The 22173-nt window shown below is 46.9% G+C and overlaps 1 protein-coding gene across 4 annotated transcripts in view; it reads right to left on the reverse strand.

Moving 5' to 3' along the window:
• The window catches only part of NEO1 (neogenin 1), a 530841-nt gene that overhangs the window by 3576 nt on the left and 505092 nt on the right, over positions 1 to 22173 (reverse strand). For 2 of the 4 annotated variants that reach the window (XM_026648198.2, XM_026648197.2), the window contains exons 25-27: positions 5481 to 5639; positions 2328 to 2585; positions 863 to 999 (exon numbers count right to left, since the gene is read on the reverse strand). In XM_026648198.2, the coding sequence (XP_026503983.1) occupies positions 863 to 999; positions 2328 to 2585; positions 5481 to 5639 (554 nt within the window). The remainder of the gene's footprint in view (positions 1 to 862; positions 1000 to 2327; positions 2586 to 5480; positions 5640 to 22173) is intronic. The other 2 variants (XM_026648200.2, XM_026648199.2) reach the window with 1 other exon arrangement.

Genomic DNA, 22173 nt, shown 5'->3' on the forward strand with positions numbered 1-22173 from the left:
TATCCCCTTTTGTCACCCCCACTCTTCATCCTTGGGATGTAACATGGTTGTGCTGCATGAGATTACAGCTATGGGATTTCTATTAACAGTTAAATCCAGGCACAGCCTTCTTTCACAACAACTGTAGGGAAATGAAATGCCAGCTTGGGCAAGATCATAGCATGTGAAGCAGCAGTGGCTTTCCAGGAAAGCAAACAATGCTCGCTGGGGCTTCCCACTCTGGTCAGTAATTCTTTGGCACATACAGTCCAGTGCAGAAGTCTAACATAGCTCCGCTTTACCCTGCTCCTCTTTTCATCAAGACAGGTTAGGGGAAAACCAGAGGCTTGGACAACTCCTCCTCCTCAGCTAACTGTGCAGGAAGCCTGGGGGAACAACATTATCCCACATTCACGTAACTGAGAGGCTTGTTAACTTGAGGTTCTGCTGCATTTGGTAAAATTGTCAATCTCTGCTCAGGAAGGCTCCTGGAGTGGAACAGAGGGAGTAGTGCACACCAAGGCAGAAGTATACTGACAGAGCATTACCATAGGCTTGGCTCTAACAATCACTATTTGGCCTTAAATTTAAGTAGTAAGTCCTTAACTTCACCACAAAATATAAAAGGAGTTTGCCCTGGGTGAGATTTTCAAAGGCATAAAAGACAGTTCAGAGCCCAACTCCCACTGACCGTCAATGGGAGTTCTAGTCTAGTCTATATAGGTTCTTATACCTGAGTGCCTGACCTGGGTGCCTAACTGCCTTTTATGCCTTTGAAATCTCCTTCCTTATAGTTAGCATTACTATAATGCTCTCTGCAGGCATCCAGGGAGGTTTGTCATGCTGTGGTAAGTGCTGCCAAGAAAGCTCTAAATACACTTACACTTTCTGAGTCCTCAAGCATCCTGGTGGTCTCCTGCACATCGGGAGCGCTGGGCACTACCACTGGCACAGGCGGTCGAGTTCTCCCTAAAGTCCCAATTGACGCAGTCTTCACCGAGTGAACTGGATGGTTAGAAGCTTAAAGCAAAAATGTTACATACTCTTAGCAGTGTTCCCTCTAATTTTTCCCACCCATGTGCAGAATGAATTCTGTTATGTGCATAAATATGGAGGTGATGTGTGACACAACACCTTCATATTGGTGCACATAAAAAAATTCATGTGGTGGAGGTGGGGCCAAGAGGTTCTGAGTGTGGGAAGGGGCTCAGGGCTGGGGCAGATGGTTGGGGTACAGGGGTGTGAAGGCTCCGGCTGTGGGTGTGGGCTCTGGAGTGGGGCCAGGGATGAGGGCTCACGGCTGGTGCAGTGGGTTGAATACAGGGGGTGAGGGCTCCAGCTGGGGATGTGGGCTTTGGGGTGGGGCCAGGGCTGAGGGGTTTGGAGTGCAGGAAGGTGCTGCGGGGCCACGGTGGGGAGAGAGGACTCCCCTCAGTGCTCTCTCCCCGCAGGCAGCACCTGGGACGGGGGGGAGAGGCGCCTCTTCCCACCGCAGGAGCTCTGGGGCTGCAGGATAGGCACCCCTTTCCCGACCCCAGCAGGTCTGGGCCTGGGGAGGGCCACACCCTGGCTGCAGCTGGGTCCAGGCCAATCCAGGGTCGGGCCATGCCACCCCGCCAGGTCTGGGCCACTCCGGGGCCGGCCTGGGCCACGCCGCCCCGGCCGATCTGGTCCCAATCCGGCCACACGGCCCCAGCTGTGGCAGGTCCGGGCTGCAGGCTGAGTTGGGGCCAGGGGAGGGACTCCCCTTCCATGGCAGGTTGGGGGCTGGGCTAGGTGGGGGGCTGGGCTAGGTGGGGGCTCCCTGAGCGCCTGTGTGGCGCTAAAATAGGCTACTGCGTGGCCATGCAACTTACAGGGAACTTATACTCTTAGCCATAATTTCCCTGTCCAGATGGAGAAGGTGGTTATGGGAATGTCAGCAGCATTGCCACAGTGCGGAGAATGATCTTGAATTGGCCAGATCAAAAGGGTTCTATCAGATTACAACTGTTTTCCAGTGGGTTAGAACTAATGCTTCAAATTAATGAACGCTGGAGTTGAACATCCCTTTGGATTATCCAAATACTTGAAGATGAAGTTTACTGCTGTGCTTGAAAACTAAATGTATGAAATTCAGCCCAGTCTTATCTCTGACTGCCTCTCTAACATCTCTCCTTGGATGTCAGGTGCAATCTTTCCCAAAAGCATCTCCTCATTTTCCTCTTGATCCCCTTCCTCTCCCACCCTCACCTATCTCCACTGACAACTCCACTATTCGTCACTCTATCCTCCTCCACGTGCTGGATATGCACTGTGATTCTCAGAGCTATATCATGTCATTTATCCTTCCACCCCACCCTGCTCACCTTGCTGCGTCAATAATGGTGTGCTTGGCAATGCTGGGTCATATGTGGAACCTGTGGGTGGAACTGCTGGCACTGCAAAGCTCTTCAGAGGGTGAGAGGGACGGACGTGGGCAGTAGGGAGACTTTGACCTGAATCCTCCTCCTGCGCATTGGCCAGATAAGATGCTGTGGCACTTTCTGGCTCTTGATGGTCAGCACAACATGTCTGAGATGAGGAAGCCTGCATGGTGTCTGTGCTCGGTGTATTTCGAACAGATTCTACAATGGAAAAGTAAAAATGGGGCTTATTTTCTTCCACGGAAATTTTCCCTCCTTTCAGATAGGCTATTAAATATTTCCTTTTGCAGCATCCCAATAGCCACGTGGGACCAAAGCAGGAGTCTTTACCAAGCGCTTTTCCTTAAGATCCTGGTTAAAGTTAGGGAACTGATTCATGCATCAACAATCACCTGAGCACTTAACATCCAATACTATGTAACTGCCCTGTTTTAAGAAGTAAGTCCATAAAAATTTCTCAAGACAAAAGAAAAAAAACAAAACAAACAAACAAAAAAACAGCCATCCCATGACAATGCAAGCTTTGGCACCAAAGGAGTCCACAGCTGACCAGAGGTTTTGCTGTCCTACAAGGTTTCTGCAGATTATTTTCAGGCAAATAAGAAACACAAGGAGAAAAACAAAACCACTGCTATAGATATAGATATAGATTTGGTCTATGATATTGGTCTAACGACAGTGTGTCTCAAATCTTAATATCTAAAAATGTGTATCCCATTCACATTTCCACATTGCATACCCACAAATGACTTCTTCTCCTCACTCATCCTAATGTTACCTGTGTGCACTTAAATTCTTCTCTGTCTTTTTGTCTAGGTTACTGTGCCTAAATAGGATGCAGCAATCAAGATATAATATGCCAAGTGGTGGTCAGTCGACTATTAGAGAAGAGTTCATTTTAGTACATAGCTCCAAAGGGAAACTATTATCAGCCCAATACCTAAGCAATCGATATGGCGAATCACAAAGTCACCGTGAAATTCTGCATCATCATCAGCTTTTGCTTAAGGAATAAACAGCATGTGATGCGATGCACATCTTAATTCTAATTTGAGACTAGAACATTCCACAACTTTATAACTACTAAAAATATCTAGATGTTTATATATCAGCAATCACTGCGATATATAGATGAAACCAAAATCTTCTAGAGGATCATGAAGGCAGGGCAATGAAAGGGAATCTTGCATTTTTATGGCAACTCTATCCGACCTAGTCTGTGCACAAGAAAATATCTTGGCTGCAAGAACTGCTACTCCCATAATAATTTGAATAGTACAAAAAACAAAACAAAACAAGCAATACCTTCTACTACAAAACAATCTTTCATCTGCATATTAGCATCTTCATGAGGTATTTGAAACTTTGCCTATGAACTGAGACATTCCAGAAAACAACAGTACAAGCTTCATTGTTGCCTATGGTACCTTATCAGGATTCAGAACCTAACAATAGACTAGAGGCATTGCATTCATTGTATCCTAAGAAGTTTAACTATTTGTGATTCTTACAGCATACACAGCAATGTTGCCTAGATATTTCTTATAGCACTGGCTGCTTTAATAGGAATACTGCAAGAATTGTACTTACACACCACTGTGCTTGAAGCTTAAAAACATTATGTAGGAAAGATCATGTTTTTTCTTGTTGTTTTAACACAACCAACCAGGAAAGTTATTAATGTTCTAAGTGTGTGCAAATTAAATGTAAACAAGGTTTCAGATTCTATAGATGCTAAAAAAGGACACTATCTGATATCCCAGGCTCAACATTTGACCCATGCAAAATTCAGATAATGGGACAAAATCTTCATAAGTATCAAGGGGATTTCTCTGTTGCTTTTTACAGATTCAGACTAACACTGCTACCCCTCTGATACTTGACACCATGCAAGGGGATTTTGATCATTCTTAACTCATCACTCCATTACTGAGAAATAAAAATAAAGCTGATAATTCTTCTGTTCCATTCTTGGGGCACGTCTTCACTACCCGCCGGATCGGCAGGTAGCAATCGATCTATTGGGGATCGACTTATCGCATCTAGTGAAGACGCGATAAAATCGATTCCTGATCGCTCTGCCGTCGACTCCGGAAATCCACCGCGGCAAGAGGCGGCAGCGGCATCGATGGCGGTGCGGCAGCAGTCAACTTGCCGCCATCCTCACAGCCAGGTAAGTCGACCTAAAATACGCAACTTCAGCTACGCTATTCACGTAGCTGAAGTTGCGTATCTTAGGTCGACCCCCCGCTGTAGTGTAGACCTAGCCTTGGTCTTCAGTAGTAATGAACTAGCAAACACTATTCCCAGAGATGGGCTCTCAGTGCTGAATTGGTTATACAAAGCACATTTTTCACTGTGATGAGGTGTGGTGCAAGGTAAGTTGCAGCTGCCACGCAAAAAAACCAAACATAGAATCATAGAATCATAGAATATCAGGGTTGGAAGGGACCTCAGGAGATCATCTAGTCCAACCCCCTGCTCAAAGCAGGACCAATTCCCAACTAAATCATCCCAGCCAGGGCTTTGTCAAGCCGGCCTTAAAAACTTCCAAGGAAGGAGATTCCACCACCTCCCTAGGTAACGCATTCCAGTGCTTCACCACTCTCTTAGTGAAATAGTGATTCCTAATATCCAACCTAGATGTCCCCCACTGCAACTTGAGACCATTGCTCCTTGTTCTGTCATCTGCCACCACTGAGAACAGCCGAGCTCCATCCTCTTTGGAACCCCCCTTCAGGTAGTTAAAAGCAGCTATCAAATCCCCCCTCATTCTTCTCTTCTGGAGACTAAACAATCCCAGTTCCCTCAGCCTCTCCTCATAAGTCATGTGCTCCAGACCCCTAATCATTTTTGTTAATTTTAGTTTCAATCAAAACAAGGAGACTCATTGTCTAACATTGGAAAAGAAAAAAATATCAGTAGGCATAAGTATGTTATTTTCTCACTTCTAAGGAGACAATAAGAACAATGGAGACTGATCAGATCCAAACTACTAAAGATGACTTGAGGCTTTTCCTTGGAACTTTGTTTTCCACATACGTTTTGTGAATAGTTCCCTTTCAAATGAATGCTACCTGGTCATTCATCTCTCACCTGTGGAATTGGCCCTGTCTGAATGGGACATGGATGTGCCAATCGGCCAAGGGTTGACCTGATGATGGAGATAGCTGCGAGTTGGAGAAGCGAGGCTGCCGGAGTGGAAATGATGGTGAGGGTTATCGAGTGAATGGATGGGATGAGCGCTAATCACAGCTGTGAATGGACACAAGACAGAAAAAACGCTTAACATACAGACGAGCATGCACACATATAGAAATGCACTGCACCCCTCCCTTCTCCCTCAAAGGCACAGTACAAGCTAGCCAGCCATTTATCAGATTGAGAAGGGAATCAAGTGGACTTAAATTCCCGCTCTACCCCTACTATAAAAACAAACAAAAAACCCCAGACATCAGTCTTCTCATGATTTTTCTTATGCTGAAAGAACACACCACTCTTGGTCTTGCTTTCACCAAGAGGCCTCTTGAGAAAATGAGGATCAGCTCCTTTTAGAGCTTTCCTGTGTAACTCTAGGCTGTAAACTTCACGCCTAAAAGGGGAATGTAAACGTGAACTCAAACTGTGAAAACCATTTCAGTCTGAGAGAATTTAATTTCCCAACAAGCATGAGCAAGTATTACAGTATCTTTGATTAATTAAAAATGCTAGACAGATGGTGACAAGCACAGGATGAGATGCAGAAGATTTACTCATTCCTTCTGCTCAGAATCAGCAGAATTCTCATCCAATACATTCAAACTGGAGGCCTTTTTTTCCTCTCTACACTTTTCTTTCTGCTTGAGAGGCATGAATACTTGAATTTCTCAAGAGGGCAGCATTTGTATGTCTTACATTCTCCCCAACTTGTGGCAGTGACATTAACAGCAAAGCAAGGGTTTCTACAACTGCAAGTTCACACTACACTCCAGAATTTGGAGGGCTGTCTTACACAGGATTTGGCTCTTATGCTAGACTCAAACACTAGATTACTCAAGAAATGGCCCAAAAGAAAGTTGGAGGGATATGCTGAAGGTCAGGGCTCATTGCTAGCACCATAGTTAAAGAATAAGCAAACTGTAGTCGGTTACTTACCCAAACATGAAGTTGCCCAGACCTATTTGCCTCAAAAACTCCCCTGTTAGGAGTCACACACCATGTGAATCCAGAATCTTTTAAAGTAGTTAGTACAGCTAGGGCCTCCTGCTTCACTGCATGCAAGTTTGCACATAAAGTATGGTTAAAAAGAAGAACGAAACCCCTGCTCCCTCCATTCCTATTCACCTGTTTGGATAACAGTCTCTGAGGTGAGGAGGGTGTGAATTTGTGGAGGCAATGTATTCAGAGATCTGCAGTTACAGGGAGTAACCAACCTCTTTCGCATAAAACTGCCTCTGCAGATTCCAGTTCTTGGAACTTAACCTGCAGTATAAGCCTCTTCAGAACCAGGAGACTGGCTAAGGAGAGACTAATTAAAACAGCATCCCTGAAACACTCATCTAATCTACCTTTTTAATGGCAGCCTTTCAAGTATTTGAAGACTGCTATCTTGTCCCCCGCCTTAACCTCCTCTTTTCCAACTAAACATACCCAGGTCCTTTGCTCATATGGCTTGTGTTCCATCCCTTTGATCATCTTTGTCACTCTCCTCTGGATCCTTTCCAGATTCTCTACACCCCTTCTATATATTGGCAACCAAAACTGGACACAGTACTCCAGCTGAGATGTATGTAAACTGATTGCTCAAGGAAGTCTGAGCTTAGGTCAGGCAGGTGCTGTGATGCTTTATCACACAGTTCTGTCAATGCACGCCAGCCTTCATCTGGAATTCCCCTCCTATGCCTAGCCTTGGTCTTCTCTTGAGAAGAGAATGAGTTCTTTGAGATGTGTCACCCTTTTGGAGCTCCACTTCAGGTGTACACACGCCCCATGTGCCTTTGATCAGGGTTTTTCGTTAGCAGAGCCCATTTGGCCTGCGCACATACTCCAGACAGCCTCATGCCCTGTGTTGAGGATATACAGAGCTGTATGGGTGAATGACCCTTGTTTCCTTCTCTATGGTGAAGTCCTGCAAGACAAAACTCTGAATCAGAGGGGAAGGAGGGCAGACAGTGGAGCACCCATAGGGACACGCATCTCAAAGAACTCCAATTACTGCACAAAGTGAGTAACCTCTTCTTCTTCTTCTTCAAGTACTGTCCCTACGGGTCCTCCACTTCAGATGATTCCCAAGCAATATCATTAGAAGGAGGAAGGAGCTTCAGAGCTGGATCTAACACTGAAGATAGAATTGCAATGCCAACCAAAACCTCTGAACTGGACGCATGAACCAATGCATAATGTTTAGAGAAAGTATGTACTGAGATCCAGCTTGCAGTTCTACAGATTTCAAGAACTGGAACATCTTTCAATATTCCCACTGAGGTACACTAGGACCTTGTTGAATGGGGTAGAACTCAAGGAGGACGCTGAATGCTGGCAGCCTCATAACAAGAGATAATATACCCCGAGATCCATCTTGACCGTTTTTGGGTGGATCCTTTGGATCTGTCCACAAAAGAAACAGTCTGGGAGACTTTCTAAACAGTTGGGATCTGTCCAGATAGAAGTTAAACACCCTTTTAACATCCAAGGTATGGAGGACAGTTTCCTCTCTAGTCTGGTGTGGCTTTGGGATAAAAACTGGAAGATAAATAACCTGGTTAATATGAAATTCAGAAGATACTTTAGGAAGAAACTTAGGATGTGGCTGCAATTAAAATTTTGTCCTTGAAGAAAAATGTAAAAGGAGGATCTGCCATTGAAGTTCCCATTTCTCCAACTTTCCTGGCAGAAGTGATGGCCACCAAAAAAGCCTCTTTCATTGATAGCTCAAATAGAGAACACATAGTGTCTCAAAGGGAGGTTTCATAAGGGAATTAAGAATCAAGTTTAAGGGTGGGCCCTTTAATTTGCAGAAAGCGATTAATCAATCCCTTGATGAATCTTGCTGTTGTGGGGTAGGCAAATAGTGAGAATCCCTCTACCAGTGAATGAAAGGCTGTGATAGCCACCAAGTGAAACTTGATGGAACTCAGAGAAACACTTATCTTTTTTTAAATTCCGACAGGTAATTGAGAACAGCAGAGAGGAAAACTGTCCCTGGGCACACCAGTGATGGAATCTCTTCCATTTTCAATGTTAAGTTTTTCAGGTAGATATCTTCCTGCTCTTTAACAATACCTGTTGTACTTCTGCTGAAATCTCCAGTCCCAAGAACCATCAGGGAGCCAAGCTCTGAGCTGAAGCATTCTCAAGTTGAGATGAAGAGTCTGACTGGAATCAAAATGGTTGGAAGTCTCAATGGTGGACAAGAAATGAGGCGAATCAGGTAAGGATACCACATGTGTCTCTGCCAAGTTGGTACAACTAGAATAATTCTGACTTTTCGTGTTTAATCTTGTTCAACACACTGAGGATCAATCGTTTTGGGGAGTATACCTTAAGAAGACCCCTCGTCCAAAAAATGAGGAAGGTGTCTCCTAGGGATTGGGACCCAGCCCATATCTCAAGCAGAATTTCTTGCACTTCCTGTTGGTGGTGATGGCAAAGTCCACCTCTGGAAGCCCCCAAGTGAGAAGAAGATGTCTGAGAATTCGAGAGTCTGAGTCCCAGTTGGAATCTAGGGAGTGCCTGCTCAGATCGTCAGACATTGTGTTTTGTATGCCTGGAAGGTAACAGGTTGAGATGAGGGTGTGATTGTTTATATACCAGCTATATACCGGGCATATTGCTTTACAAAAGTACAAGTCATAGCAGTTGAAGACAACTCCTTTCTGATGCCTGGGGGCTTATTTGAAACCTGGAGATGAGGTTTGTTAGGGTCATAAACCTGTCAACAGGTAGGTAAGCCCTGGCTGTTACAGCATCCAGAGACATCCCTATGAAATGTATCTACTATACTGAGGTCAGAATGGATTTTTCCATGTTGAGTTGAAGACCTAACCTGTAGAATAGAGACATGGTTATCTGTACTGCAGAAAGAACTTTGTGGTACAATGAGTCCTTAAACAGCCAATCATTGAGGTAAGGGAAGATGATTACACCTAGCTGTCATAGGTGAGCGGCTACCACTGATATAACCTCTGAGAACACCCAGAGGCTGAACGGAAGCAATCGATACTGGAAGTGATCCTGGTTGACTATAAAACAAAGAAACCTCTTGTGAGGGGGTGAAATGCAATGTGAAAAAATGCATGCTGAAGATCAAGGACCACAAACTTATCCCTGGAATCTAATGATAGAATTATAGCTGTGAGAGTCACCATCCTAAATTTATGTGATATCATAAAGGTGTTTAGGAGTCTGAAATCTGGTATCGGTCTCCATCCCATGTTATTTTTAGGGATCAGAAAATACTTGGACTATAATCCCTTCCCCTGTGGTGGACTAGAGCTGTATCTATGGCCCCTATGTGTAAAACAGAGATGACTTCCTGTCCCAATAATGGTCATGAGATGGGTCCCTGAAAAGGGATGGAGAAGGAGGGTGGTTGAGAGGTGGGGGGTTTAAAATAGATAGAGTAACCTGATTTTACAACCTTTATGACCCAATTGTCAGATGTAATCTGTTCCCCAGGTCAAAAGCTAGGACAATCAATCTCTAAAGGGTGGGAGGTAGGTAGGCTGATGAAGCTGAAGATTCCCAAGGGGGGAAAATTCTGGGCCATTGACAAAACCATGAAAATTAACACTTGGTCGCAGATTTAGGTGGTTCTGTAGATCTATGACAGGTAGAGAGCTAGACTGGTCAGGATTTCTATGTGGTTTGAGTTCTACTAAATTTCCTCTGCTTTGCAGGTGTGTAAGGCCCTCAAGTCCTTCAAGGTAAGAAGAGATTCATTGGTGGAATCTGAAAAGAGTTTAAGTCCATCAAAAGAGAGGTCTTGCACAGAGAGTCCAGAGGAGAGCAACAAAAATGACAAAAGGTTTAGAAAACCTGACCTATGAGGAAAGATTAAAAAATCTGGGTGTGTTTAGTCTTGAGAAATGAAGACTGAGAGGAGACTTGTTAACGGCAGGGCCGGCTCTAGGATTTTTGCTGCCCAGGCAAAAACAATTTTGGCCGCCCCCCCTTCCCCCGTTTTTTAATTACCCCACCCCCGGCCCCGCCTCAACTCCGCCCCTTCCCTGCCTCCTCCCCCCAGGCTCTCAAGCCTGGGAGGGAGGGGGAGCAGTGGCGCGCGAAACAACTGTTTCGCGTGCCGCGGCCACTCGGGATCTCCCCCTCCCTCTCAGGTTTGAGAGCCTGGGAGGGAGGGCGAGTAGCGGCACGCGAGCGGCAGCAGCAGCGGAGGTGAGCTAGGGCGGCCGGGGCACATTTTTAGGGGCGGCATTCTGGCGCCGGCCATGCCATCCCTAAAAATGTGCCGCCCCAAGCACCAGCTTGTTTTGATGGTGCCTAGAGCCGGCCCTGGTTAACGGTCTTCAAATATGTTATGGGCTGTTTATAAAGAAGACTGATCAATTGTTCTGCATTCCGCAGAAGGTAGGACAAGCAGCAGTGGGCTTAATCTGCAGAAAGGGAAATTTAGGTTAGATATTAGGAAAAGCTTTATAACTGTAAGGGTAGTTAAGCTCTGGAATAGGCTTCCAAAGGAGGTTGTGGAATCCCTCTCATTGGAGATTTTTAAAAATGGGTTGGAGAAATACCTTCAGGGATGCTCTAGATTTACTTGGCTACACTACAGCGCAAGCAGCCAGACTTGATAATTTCTTGAGGTCCCTTCCAGCCGTACACTTCTATGATTCTTCGACATCAGAGTTTGGTAATTTGCAATCCTGAATTGCGGGGTTGCTGAATACTACCTTGTGACTGAAGAGATAGAGTAGTTTTTGGTCCCTATCATAAAGCTGTAAGCTTTTTATGGTGTCTACTATGCTGGTTAACTGCCTCCACAACTGAAGACTTTGGTGAAGGATGGGAAAATTAAAATTCTGAATTTTTGGTGGCACATAATACTTTTTGTCTGCCCATTTACAAATAACTGGTGCTATAACCAGTCTGCCAGATGGTTTTAGCAGAATCCTCATTCATGGGTCAAGCCATTCATCCAGAAGGTGTTGCATACAGGATGTCCAAAAGTTTATGTTGTGACTCCTGGACATCCTCTAGTCTAATGGGATATGGAGAAAGTCAGCAATGCTCTTCATGAGCTCCTGAAATTGCTTGAAATCGTCCACCAAAGGCAGTGGTAGAGGCATTACAGCCTTATCTGGAAATATTCCACCTGAGGTCGCACTTGAAAGTCTCCTTTAGAGGTTCAGTCTGTTAAGGAGGACGTGGTGGATCAGGCAAACATCTCTCTCTCTGTTCTCCATGGGAGAAATTAGGAGATATTGAGAACTGCTGGAGATAAGAAGCCCACGGATCCCAAAAAGACCACTGAGGGAGCCATGCTGCTCATACTAGTGAGGCAGGGCTTGAGATAGGGAAATTCCAAAAGAAAAGCTTCCAGGGTAGGTGACAGGTGAGTAGTCCCTTCCATGGTAGATGGGAAATTCATGGACAGAAATCTGAGAATCAGAGGAATCCCCCTCAACATAATCCAAAGGTGGGGTGGGTAATGGAGCTGGGGATCATTGTCCACCTTGTGCGGTAGGTACCAGAGAATTGGGAGGCACCAGGAAAAAAGACAGTTACTTGTTCTGTAACTGGTGTTCTTTGAGATGTGTTGTTCATGTCCATTTCATATTAGGTGTGTGTGCTGGCCACATGCACTGGGGCCGGAATTTTTTCCCCTTAGCAGTATCCGTAGGGGACTGGCTTTGGTGCCCTCTGGAATAGCGCCCACATGGCGCGGTATAAGGGGCGTCGCTGGGTTCCCCCACCCTCAACTCCTTCTTGCCGGAAACTCCGACAGTCGGGAAGGAGGGCGGGCTATGGAATGGAGATGAGCAACACATCTCAAAGAACACCAGTTACGGAAAAGGTAACTGTCTTTTCTTCTTCGAGTGCTTGCTCATGTCCATTCTATATTAGGTGACTCCCAAGCAGTACCCCTGGAGGCGGGTAGGAGTTCACGGACGTGTAGATTGCAACACAGCTCTGCCAAACCCAGAGTTATCTCTGGCCTGCTGAGTGATGGCATGATGCGCCGCGAACGTGTGGACACGGGACCACGTCACAGCTCTACAGATCTCCTGGATAGGGATGTGTGCCAGGAAAGCCACCGAGGATGCCTGAGCTCTAGTCGAGTGGGCTCTGACAATCGGTGGTGGTGGGACCCCTGCCAGACCGTAACAGGTCCATATACAAGAGGTGATCCAGTTGGAAATCCTCTGTGAGGACACCGGAAGGCCCTTCATCCTATCCGCTGTGGCGATGAAGAGCTGAGTTGATTTACAGAAAGGCTTGGTATGCTCTAGGTAAAAAGCCAGCGCCCTTCGGATGTCCAGGGCATGCAGCCGCCTCTCCTCACTGGTCTTGTGCGGCTTAGGACAGAACACCAGGAGGAAGATGTCCTGATTCATATGGAAGGTAGACACTACCTTTGGCAAGAAGGCCGGGTGAGGCCTCAGCTGGACCTTGTCTTTGTAGAATATCGTGTATGGCGGTTCTGAGGTCAAGGCTTTAATCTCAGAGACTTGCCTCGCTGATGTTACCGCCACCAGGAAAGCGACCTTCCATGACAGGTGGGAAAGGGAGCAGGAGCCCAGCGGCTCGAAGGGCAGGCCTGTTAGCCTGGAGAGGACCAAGTTAAGATTCCACTGTGGGACAGGGGTACGTACCTGCGGGACGAGTCTCTCAAGGCCTCTCAAGAATCTAACCATTATGTAATGAGAAAACACCATCTGGCCTTGGATTGGTGGGTGAAAAGCGGAGATGGCCATGAGATGCACTCTAATGGAAGAGTGTGCCAGGCCCTGGTTCCTCAGATGAAGCAGGTAGTCTAAGATAGACTATACGGAAGAGCGCGAGGGAGAGATGCCACACTTGGATGCCCAGCGGGAAAACCTTGTCCACTTGGCCAGGTAAGTCAGTCTGGTTGAGGGCTTCCTGCTTCCCAGGAGGACCTGTTGGACCTCATCCATGCCAAGAGCAGGAGGGTCATGAGGTTGGGGTGCAGGAGCCGACCCTTGTCCTGTGACAATACGTCCGGTCGGTTGAGCAGGGGCCAGGGAGGGGTTGCTGCGAGGTTCATAAGCATGCCGAACCAGTGCTGGCGAGGCCACGCCGGGGCGTTCATGATAATCTGTGTCTTGTCTCTTTTGAACTTTGCTAGGACCTGCTGATGAGAGGAATCGGAGTTTCCTGACCACGACAGGAGGAAGGCATCGGAGAGGGAGTCTTTGCCCAGGCCTTGCCGCGAACAAGGTGGCATTTCCTGTTTAGCCTGGTGGCGAACATGTCTACTTGAGAGTTCCCTCTGGAAGATCATACAGGCTACCTCCGGGTGGAGTGTCCATTCGTGGTGAGAGGAGAAGTCCCTGCTGAGCCGATCCATTAGTGTGTTCTTGACACCAGGGAGGTGACAAGCTTCCAGATGGATTTTGTGGCTGATGCAGAAGTCCCAGAGATGGAGTGTCTCTTGGCAGAGAGTCGACGAATGTGCTCCCCCATGCCTGTTGATGTAGAACATCGAGGCCGTGTTGTCGGTCAGGACTCTCACCACCTTTCCCAACAGGTGAGGTAGGAAGACTCCACATGCTAAGTGGACCGCCCCGAGTTCTTTGACGTTTATGTGTAACGTCATCTCCTCCGGGGACCACATACCATGGGTCTGGAGGTCTCTGAGGTGCGCATCCCAACCAAAGTCCGAGGTGTCCGATACCAACTTGATGGAGTGATGGAGGGTGTCGAACGGAACCCCCTCTAGGACCGTTGTGTGATCAGTCCACTATTGCAGTGAGGCAAGTACCGCCAGGGGAATGGTAACGACCTTGTCCAGGTGATCTCTGGACTGGGAATAGACCGTCGCCAGCCATTGCTGCAGGGGTCACATCTGGAGTCTGGCATGGTGGACAATGTATGTGCACACTGCCATGTGACTCAGTAGGCACAGGCAAACCCTGGCCCTAGTCAGGGGGAACGCGGAGACTTCTGTGATGGGGTCTGTCAACGTCTGGAATCTTTCTAGCGGCAGGAATGCTCTGGCACAGGTAGAGTCAAGCACCGCTCTGATGACCTCTATCCTCTGCACCGGAACTAACGTAAACTTCTTTTCATTCACCACTAGGCCCAGGGAACGACATGTGTCTTGCAGCACTGTGACATCCTACTGGACCTGAGAGCTGGAGTTACCCTTGACTAGCTAGTCGTTGAGGTACTGGTAGCTTTGGATACCCCGATGCCTGAGGATACCCTGACATGCATTTGGTAAACACTCTGCATGCTGTCGCCAGGCCAAACGGGGCGAGGGATAGCTCAGTGGTTTGAGCATTGGCCTACTAAACCTAGGGTTGCAAGTTCAATCCTTGAGGGGGCCATTTATCATTGGGGGGAGGGATAGCTCAGTGGTTTGAGCATTGGCCTGCTAAACCCAGGGTTGTGAGCTCAATCCTTGAGGGAGCCATTTGGGGATTGGTCCTGCTTTCAGCAGGGGGTTGGAAGGGACCTCAGGAGGTCATCTAGTCCAACCCTAATAATCTATGATTCTATGAAACAGGAGGACCGCAAACTGATAGTGGTGGAGGCCCACCATACACCAGAGGAAGCGTCTGTGACCTTGAAAGATTGTTATGTGGGACTATGCGTCCTCTAAGTCAAGGGTGGCATACCAGTCTCCCAGATCCAGGGAGGGGATGATAGACACCAGGGAGATCATGCAGAACTTTTGCTTCTTTAGATACATGTTGAGGTCCCTCAGGTCCAGGATGGGCTGCAGACCGTCCTTAGCCTTTGGGATTAAGAAGTACCAGAAATAGAACCCCTTGTTCCTGAACTTGAGAGGAACTTCTTCCACTGCACCCAATTGCAGCAACCCCTTTACCTCCTGCACCAGGAAACTCTCATGAGAAGGGAGGTCAAAGAGGGGGTTAGAAATAATCTGTAGGGTATAACCCTCCGCCACAGTATTGAGGACCCAGCGGTCTAAAGTTATAGTGGTTCAGGCATGGAGAAAAAAAGAAAGGTGGTTGGAGAACAGCTGGACAGACGGATCCAGGGTATAGTCTGGTAGGTCGCCCTCGAGCACACCCTCCAAACGCTCGCTTGCCCCCCTGCTTATTGCAGGTCGAGCCCAACTGGGCAGATGGTGGAGGTGGGTGGTTTGGGCGGTGCTTGTAGCCCCTACTCTTCTTATAGGGGGGGGGTCTCCTGGTGGGGTTGACTCCCTTGGCCCTGAGATTGTTGTGGTTTGAACCACTTAGAGGCTGGACCGGGAACATACAGCCCCAGAGTTTTCAGGGTAGTACGGGAGTCCTTAAGGCCATCCAGTTTACTCTCCGTCTGCTCTGCAAAAAGGGCCTGGCCGTCGAAGGGGGAGGTCCTTCATCGATTGCTGAGCCTCCGTTGATAGACGAGAGAAGCAGCCAGTACGCCCTTCACATGGAGATGGATGAGGCTATGGTGCGAGCCGCGGAGTCTGCTGCGTCCGAGGCTGCTTTGAGGGCCGCTACCGCTGCAGCCGTGCCCTCTTCGAGGATCGCCCGGAATTCCTTCCAGGACCCTTCAGGCAGCAAGACCTCGAATTTGGCCATAGACTGCCACATATTGTAGTCATAGCAGCCAAGGAGGGTTTGGTGGTTGGCCACTCTCAACTGAAGGCTGGAAGACGAATAAATTTTTCGCCGAAACAGATCCAGTCTGTTCGAGTCTTTATTCTGGGGCGTAGCTCTGGGTTGACCCTGCCTCTCCATCTGGTTATTGGCCTCAACTATGAGGGAGGAAAGATAGGAAGTATGGCAAGAGACCACCCTGGCTTAACCAGGAGATCTCCAATGATCTAAAACTCAAAAAAGAGTCCTGAGAAAAGTGGAAACTCGGTCAAATTACAAAGAATCATAGAATATTAGGGTTGGAAGAGACCTCAGGAGGTCATCTAGTCCAACCCCCTGCTCATAGGAAGACCAACACCAACTAAATCATCCCAGCCAGGGCTTTGTCAAGCCGGGCCTTAAAAACCTCTAAGGATGGAGATTCCACCACCTCCCTAGTTAACCCATTCCAGTGCTTCACCACCCTCCAAGTGAAATACTGTTTCCTAATATCCAACCTAGACCTCCCCCACTCCAACTTGAGACCATTGTTTCTTGTTCTGTCATCTGCAACCACTGAGAACAGCCGAGCTCCATCCTCTTTGGAACCCCCTTTCAGATAGTTGAAGGCTGCTTTCAAATCCCCCCTCACCCTTCTCTTCTGCAGACTAAATAAGCCCAGTTCCCTCAGCCTCTCCTCGTAAGTCATGTGCCCCAACCGCCTGATCATTTTCGTTGCCCTCCACTGGACTGTCTCCAATTTGTCCACATCCCTTCTGTAGTGGGGGGACCAAAACTGGACACAATACTCCAGGTATGGACTCACCAGTGCCGAATAGAGGGGAATAATCACTTCCCTCGATCTGCTGGCAATGCACCTACTAATACAGCCCAATATGCCATTGGCCTTCTTGGCAACAAGGGCACACTGCTGACTTATATCCAGCTTCTCATCCACTGTAATCCCCAGGTCCTTTTTTGCAGAACTGCTGCCTAGCCAGTCGGTCCACAGCCTGTAGTGGTGCATGGGATTCTTCCTTCCTAAGTGCAGGACTCTGCACTTATCCTTGTTGAACCTCATCAGATTTCTTTTGGCCCAATCCTCCAATTTGTCTAGGTCACTCTGGACCCTATCCCTACCCTCCAGTGTATCTACATCTCCCCCCAGCTTAGTGTCATCTGCAAACTTGCTGAGGGTGCAATTCATCCCATCATCCAGATTATTAATAAAGATGTTGAACAAAACTGGCCCCAAGACTGACCCCTGGGGCACTCTGCTTGATACTGGCTGCCAACTAGACGTCGAGCTGTTGATCACTACCTGTTGAGCCTGATGATCTAGCCAGATTTCTATCCATCTTATAGTCCAATCCATACTTCTTTAACTTGCTGGCAAGAATACTGTGGGAGACCGTATCAAAAGCTTTGCTAAAGTCAAGATATATCATGTCCACCACTTTTCCCATATCCACAGAGCCAGTTATCTCATCATAGAAGGCAATCAGGTTGGTCAGGCATGACTTGCCCTTGGTGAATCCATGTTGACTGTTCCTGATCACCTTCCTCTCCTCCAAGTGCTTCAAAATGGATTCCTTGAAGACCTGCTCCATGATTTTGCCGGGGACTGAGGTGAGGCTGACCGGTCTGTAGTTCCCTGGGTTCTCTTTCTTCCCTTTTTAAAATATGGGCACTATATTTGCCTTTTTCCAATCGTCTGAGACCTCCCCCGATCGCCACGAATTTTCAAAGATAATGGCCAATGGCTCTGCAATCACATCAGCCAACTCCCTCAGCACCCTTGGATGCATTAGATCTGGACCCATGGACTTGTGAATGTCCAGCTTTTCTAAGTTCTTAACCTGTTCTTTCACCACTGAGCACTCATGCCCTCCCCATATTATTGTGTTGCCCAGTGCAGCAGTCTGAGAGCTGACCTTGTCTGTGAAGACCGAGGCAAAAAAAGAATTGAGTACTTCAGTTTTTTCCACATCATCTCTCACTATGGTGCCTCCCCCATTCATTAAGGGTCCCACACTTTCCCTGACATTCTTCTTGTTGCTAACATACCCGAACAAACCCTTCTTGTTATTCTTAACATCCCTTGCTAGCTGCAACTCCAAGTGTGATTTGTCCTTCCTGATTTCACTCTTGCATGCCTGAGCAATATTTTTATACTCCTCCCTAGTCATCTGTCCAAATTTCCACTTCTTGTAAGCTTCCTTTTTGAGTTTAAGCTCACCGAAGAGTTCACTGTTAAGCCAAGCTGGTCACCTGCCATATTTGCTTTTCTTTTTTGCACATCGGGATGGTTTCTTCCTGCGCCCTCAATAAGGCTTCTTTAAAATACAGCCAGCTCTTCTGGATTCCTTTCCCCCTCATATTAGCCTCCCAGGGGATCCTGCCCATGAGTTCCGTAAGGGAGTCTAAGTCTGCTTTTCTGAAGTCCAGGGTCTGGATTTTGCTACTCTCCTTTCTTCCTTTTGTCAGGATCCTGAACTCAACCATCTCATGGTCACTGCTGCCTAGTTTGCCACCCACTTCTACTTCCCTATCAATTCTTCCCTGTTTGTGAGCAGCAGGTCAAGAGGAGCACAGCCCCTAGTTGGTTCCTCCAACACTTGTACCAGGAAGTTGTCCCCAACACTCTCCAAAAACGTCCTGGATTGTCTGTGCATTGCTGTATTGCTCTCCCAGCAGATGTCAGGGTCCCCCATTAGAATCAGAGCCAGTGATCTGGAAACTTCACTTAGTTGTTCGAAGAAAGCCTCATCTATCTCATCCTTCTGATCTGGTGGTCTATAGCACACGCCCACCACGACATCACTCGTTGCTCTTGCTTCTAAACTTAACCCAAAGACTCTCAACAGGCTTTTCTCCAGTTTCATGCTGGAGCTCTGAGCAATCATACTGCTCTCTTATATACAATGCAACTCCTCCACATTTCCTCCCTGAACAGTTTATACCCATCCATGACAGTGCTCCAGTCATGTGAACTGCCCCACCAAGTTTCTATTATTCCAATCACATCATAGTTCCTTGATTGTGCCAGGACTTTCAATTCTTCCTGCTTGTTTGCCAGGCTTCTTGCGTTCATGTACAGGCACCTAAGATAACTAGCCGATTACCCTACTTTCTCAGTATGAATCAGGCGGCTTCCCGTCTTGTACCCTCCTCCTTGTGTTTCCTCCCAGTATCCCACTTCTCCACTTACCTCTGGGCTCAGGTCACCATTCCCTAGCGAACCTAGTTTAAAGTCTTCCTCACTAGGTTAGCAAGCCTGCCTGCGAAGATGCTCTTCCCTCTCTTTGTTAGGTGGATCCCATCTCTTACTAGCAATCCTTCTTCCTGGAACAACATCCTATGGTCGGAGAATCCAAAGCCCTCTCTCCAACACCACCTGCGTAAGCACGCATTCAACTCCACAATTCGATGGTCCCTACCTGGGCCTTTTCCTTCAACAGGAAGGATGGATGAAAACACGAATTGCGCCTCAAACGCCTTCCCAGAGCCACGTAGTCTGCAGTGATCTGCTCAAGGTCACTCTCGGCAGTACCATTGGTGCCCATGTGGAGAAGTAGGAAAGGATAGCAGTCTGAGGTCTTGATCAGTCTCGGCAGACACTCCGTCACATCCTGGATTCTAGCTCCAGGCAAGCAACACACTTCTCGAGTCTCTGGGTCTGGTCAGCAGATGGATGACTCCGTCCCCCTTAGGAGGGAGTCCCGGCCACCACCACCCGTCTCCTCCTTTTGGGAGTGGTGGTCATGGAACCCCCATCCCTAGGACAATGCATCCCATGCCTTCTGGCCGATAGGGTCTCCTTCTGATCCCTTCCCTCAGAGGGCTCTTCCAAATCCTTCTGTGCAGTAGTACCTGTGCAGAGAGCCTGAAAATGGTTTTGCACCTCTATCTGCATTGGGGGTACATAGGTTCTCCTCTTTCTTCTTCTGGAGGTCACATGCTGCCAATATTCTTCAAAGGATGAATATAAACAAATAACACAAGTATGTAGGGACAAAAGTAGAAAAGCCAAGGCACAAAATGAGATCAAACTAGCTAGGGACATAAAAGGAAACAAGAAAACATTCTACAAATACATTAGAAGCAAGAGGAAGATGAAAGACAGAGTTGGCCCGTTACTCAATGAGGGGGGAAAGACAATAACAGAAAATGTGGAAATGGCATAGGTGCTTAATGACTTCTTTGTTTCAGTTTTCACTAATAAGGTTGGTGGCAATTGGACGTCTAACATAGTGAATGCCAGAGAAAATGAGATAGGATCAGAGTCTAAAATAGGGAAAGAATAAGTCAAAAATTACTTAGACAAGTTAGATGTCTTCAAATCACCAGGGCCTGATGAAATGCATCCTAGAATACTCAAGAAGCGGACTGAGAAGATATCTGAACCATTAGCAATTATCTTTGAAAAGTCATGGAAGACGGGAGACATTCCAGAAGACTGGAAAAGGGCAAATATAGTGCCCATCTATAAAAAGGGAAATAAGGACAACCTGGGGAATTACAGACCAGTCAGCTTAACTTCTGTACCCGGAAAGCTAATGAAGCAACAAATTAAGCAATCAATTTGCAAACACCTAGAAGATAAAAAGGTGATAAATAACAATCAGCATGGATTTGTCAAGAACAAATCGTGTCAAACCAACCTGATAGCTTTCTTTGACAGGGTAACAAGCCTTGTAGATAGGGAGGAAGCGGTAGATGTGGTATATCTTGACTTTAGTAAGGCTTTTGGTGCTGTCTCGCATGACTTTCTCATAAACAAAATAGGGAAATACAACCTAGATGGAGTTACTATAAGGTGGGTGCATAACTGGTTGGAAAATCATTCCCAGAGAATAGTTATCAGTGGTTCACAGTCATGCTGGAAGAGCATAACGAGTGGGTCCTGCAGGGATTGGTTCTGGGTCCGGTTCTGTTCAATATCTTCATCAATGATTTAGATAATGGGACAGAGAGTGCACTTATAAAGTTTACGGATGATAGCAAGCTGGGAGGGGTTGCAAGTGCTTTGGAGGATAGGATTAAAATTCAAAATGATCTGGACAAACTGGAGAAATGGTCTGAAGTAAACAGGATGAAATTCAATAAGGACAAATGCAAAGTAATCCATTTAGGAAGGAACAATCAGTTGCACACATACAAAATGGGAAATGACTGCCTAAGAAGGAGTACTGCAGAAAGGGATCTCGGGGTCATAGTGGATCACAAGCGAAATATGAGTCAACAGTGTAACGCTGTTGCAAAAAAAGCAAACACCATTCTGGGATGTATGAGCAGGAATATTGTAATCAAGACAGAAGAAGTAATTCTTCTGCTCTACTCTGCGCTGATTAGGCCTCAACTGGAGTATTGTGTCCAGTTCTGGGCGCCACATTTCAGGAAAGATGTAGACAAATTGGAGAAAGTCCAGAGAAGACCAACAAAAATGATTAAAAGTCTAGAAAACATGACCTATGAGGGAAGATTGAAAAAATTAGGTTTGTTTAGTCTGGAGAAAAGAGAAGACAGAGAGGACATGATAACAGTTTTCAAGTACATAAAAGGTTGTTACAAGGAGGAGGGAGAAAAGTTCTTCTTAACCTCTGAGGATAGGACAAGAAGCAATGGGCTTAAATTGCAGCAAAGGCTGTTTAGGTTGGACATTAGGAAAAACTTCCTTACTGTCAGAGTGGTTAAGTATCGGAATAAATTGCCTAGGGAGGTTGTGGCCCTTGGAGAAGTTGAAAGTCTTCAATGAACCCCCCAGTACCAGAATAGCTTGGAGCCTCAATGGTACTTGCTTTGGGACTTGAGGTCTGCAAAATTGAGATGATCAAGGTTTCTCTGAAGATGACTTTCAAGTGGGAGATCTAGAGCTCCTCTTCCTTGGAGTCTTATCAGTACCCTCCATGGTCTTATCTCGTGATGCTCTTGGTGATTGGGATATGGATGTTGACAGGGACTAAATGTGCTTGAAGGCAGGTGTACAGAGGGATTCTTAAAGCCTGGATCAGAGGCAGGTCTCAGGGCTTACTCCATCATGAGCAACCTGAACTTAATTTGCCTGTTTTTCC

The sequence above is a fragment of the Terrapene carolina genome, unplaced genomic scaffold, assembly GCF_002925995.2.
Source record: "Terrapene carolina triunguis isolate 2854851 unplaced genomic scaffold, T_m_triunguis-2.0 Scaffold67, whole genome shotgun sequence".
Lineage (NCBI taxonomy): Eukaryota > Metazoa > Chordata > Testudines > Emydidae > Terrapene > Terrapene triunguis.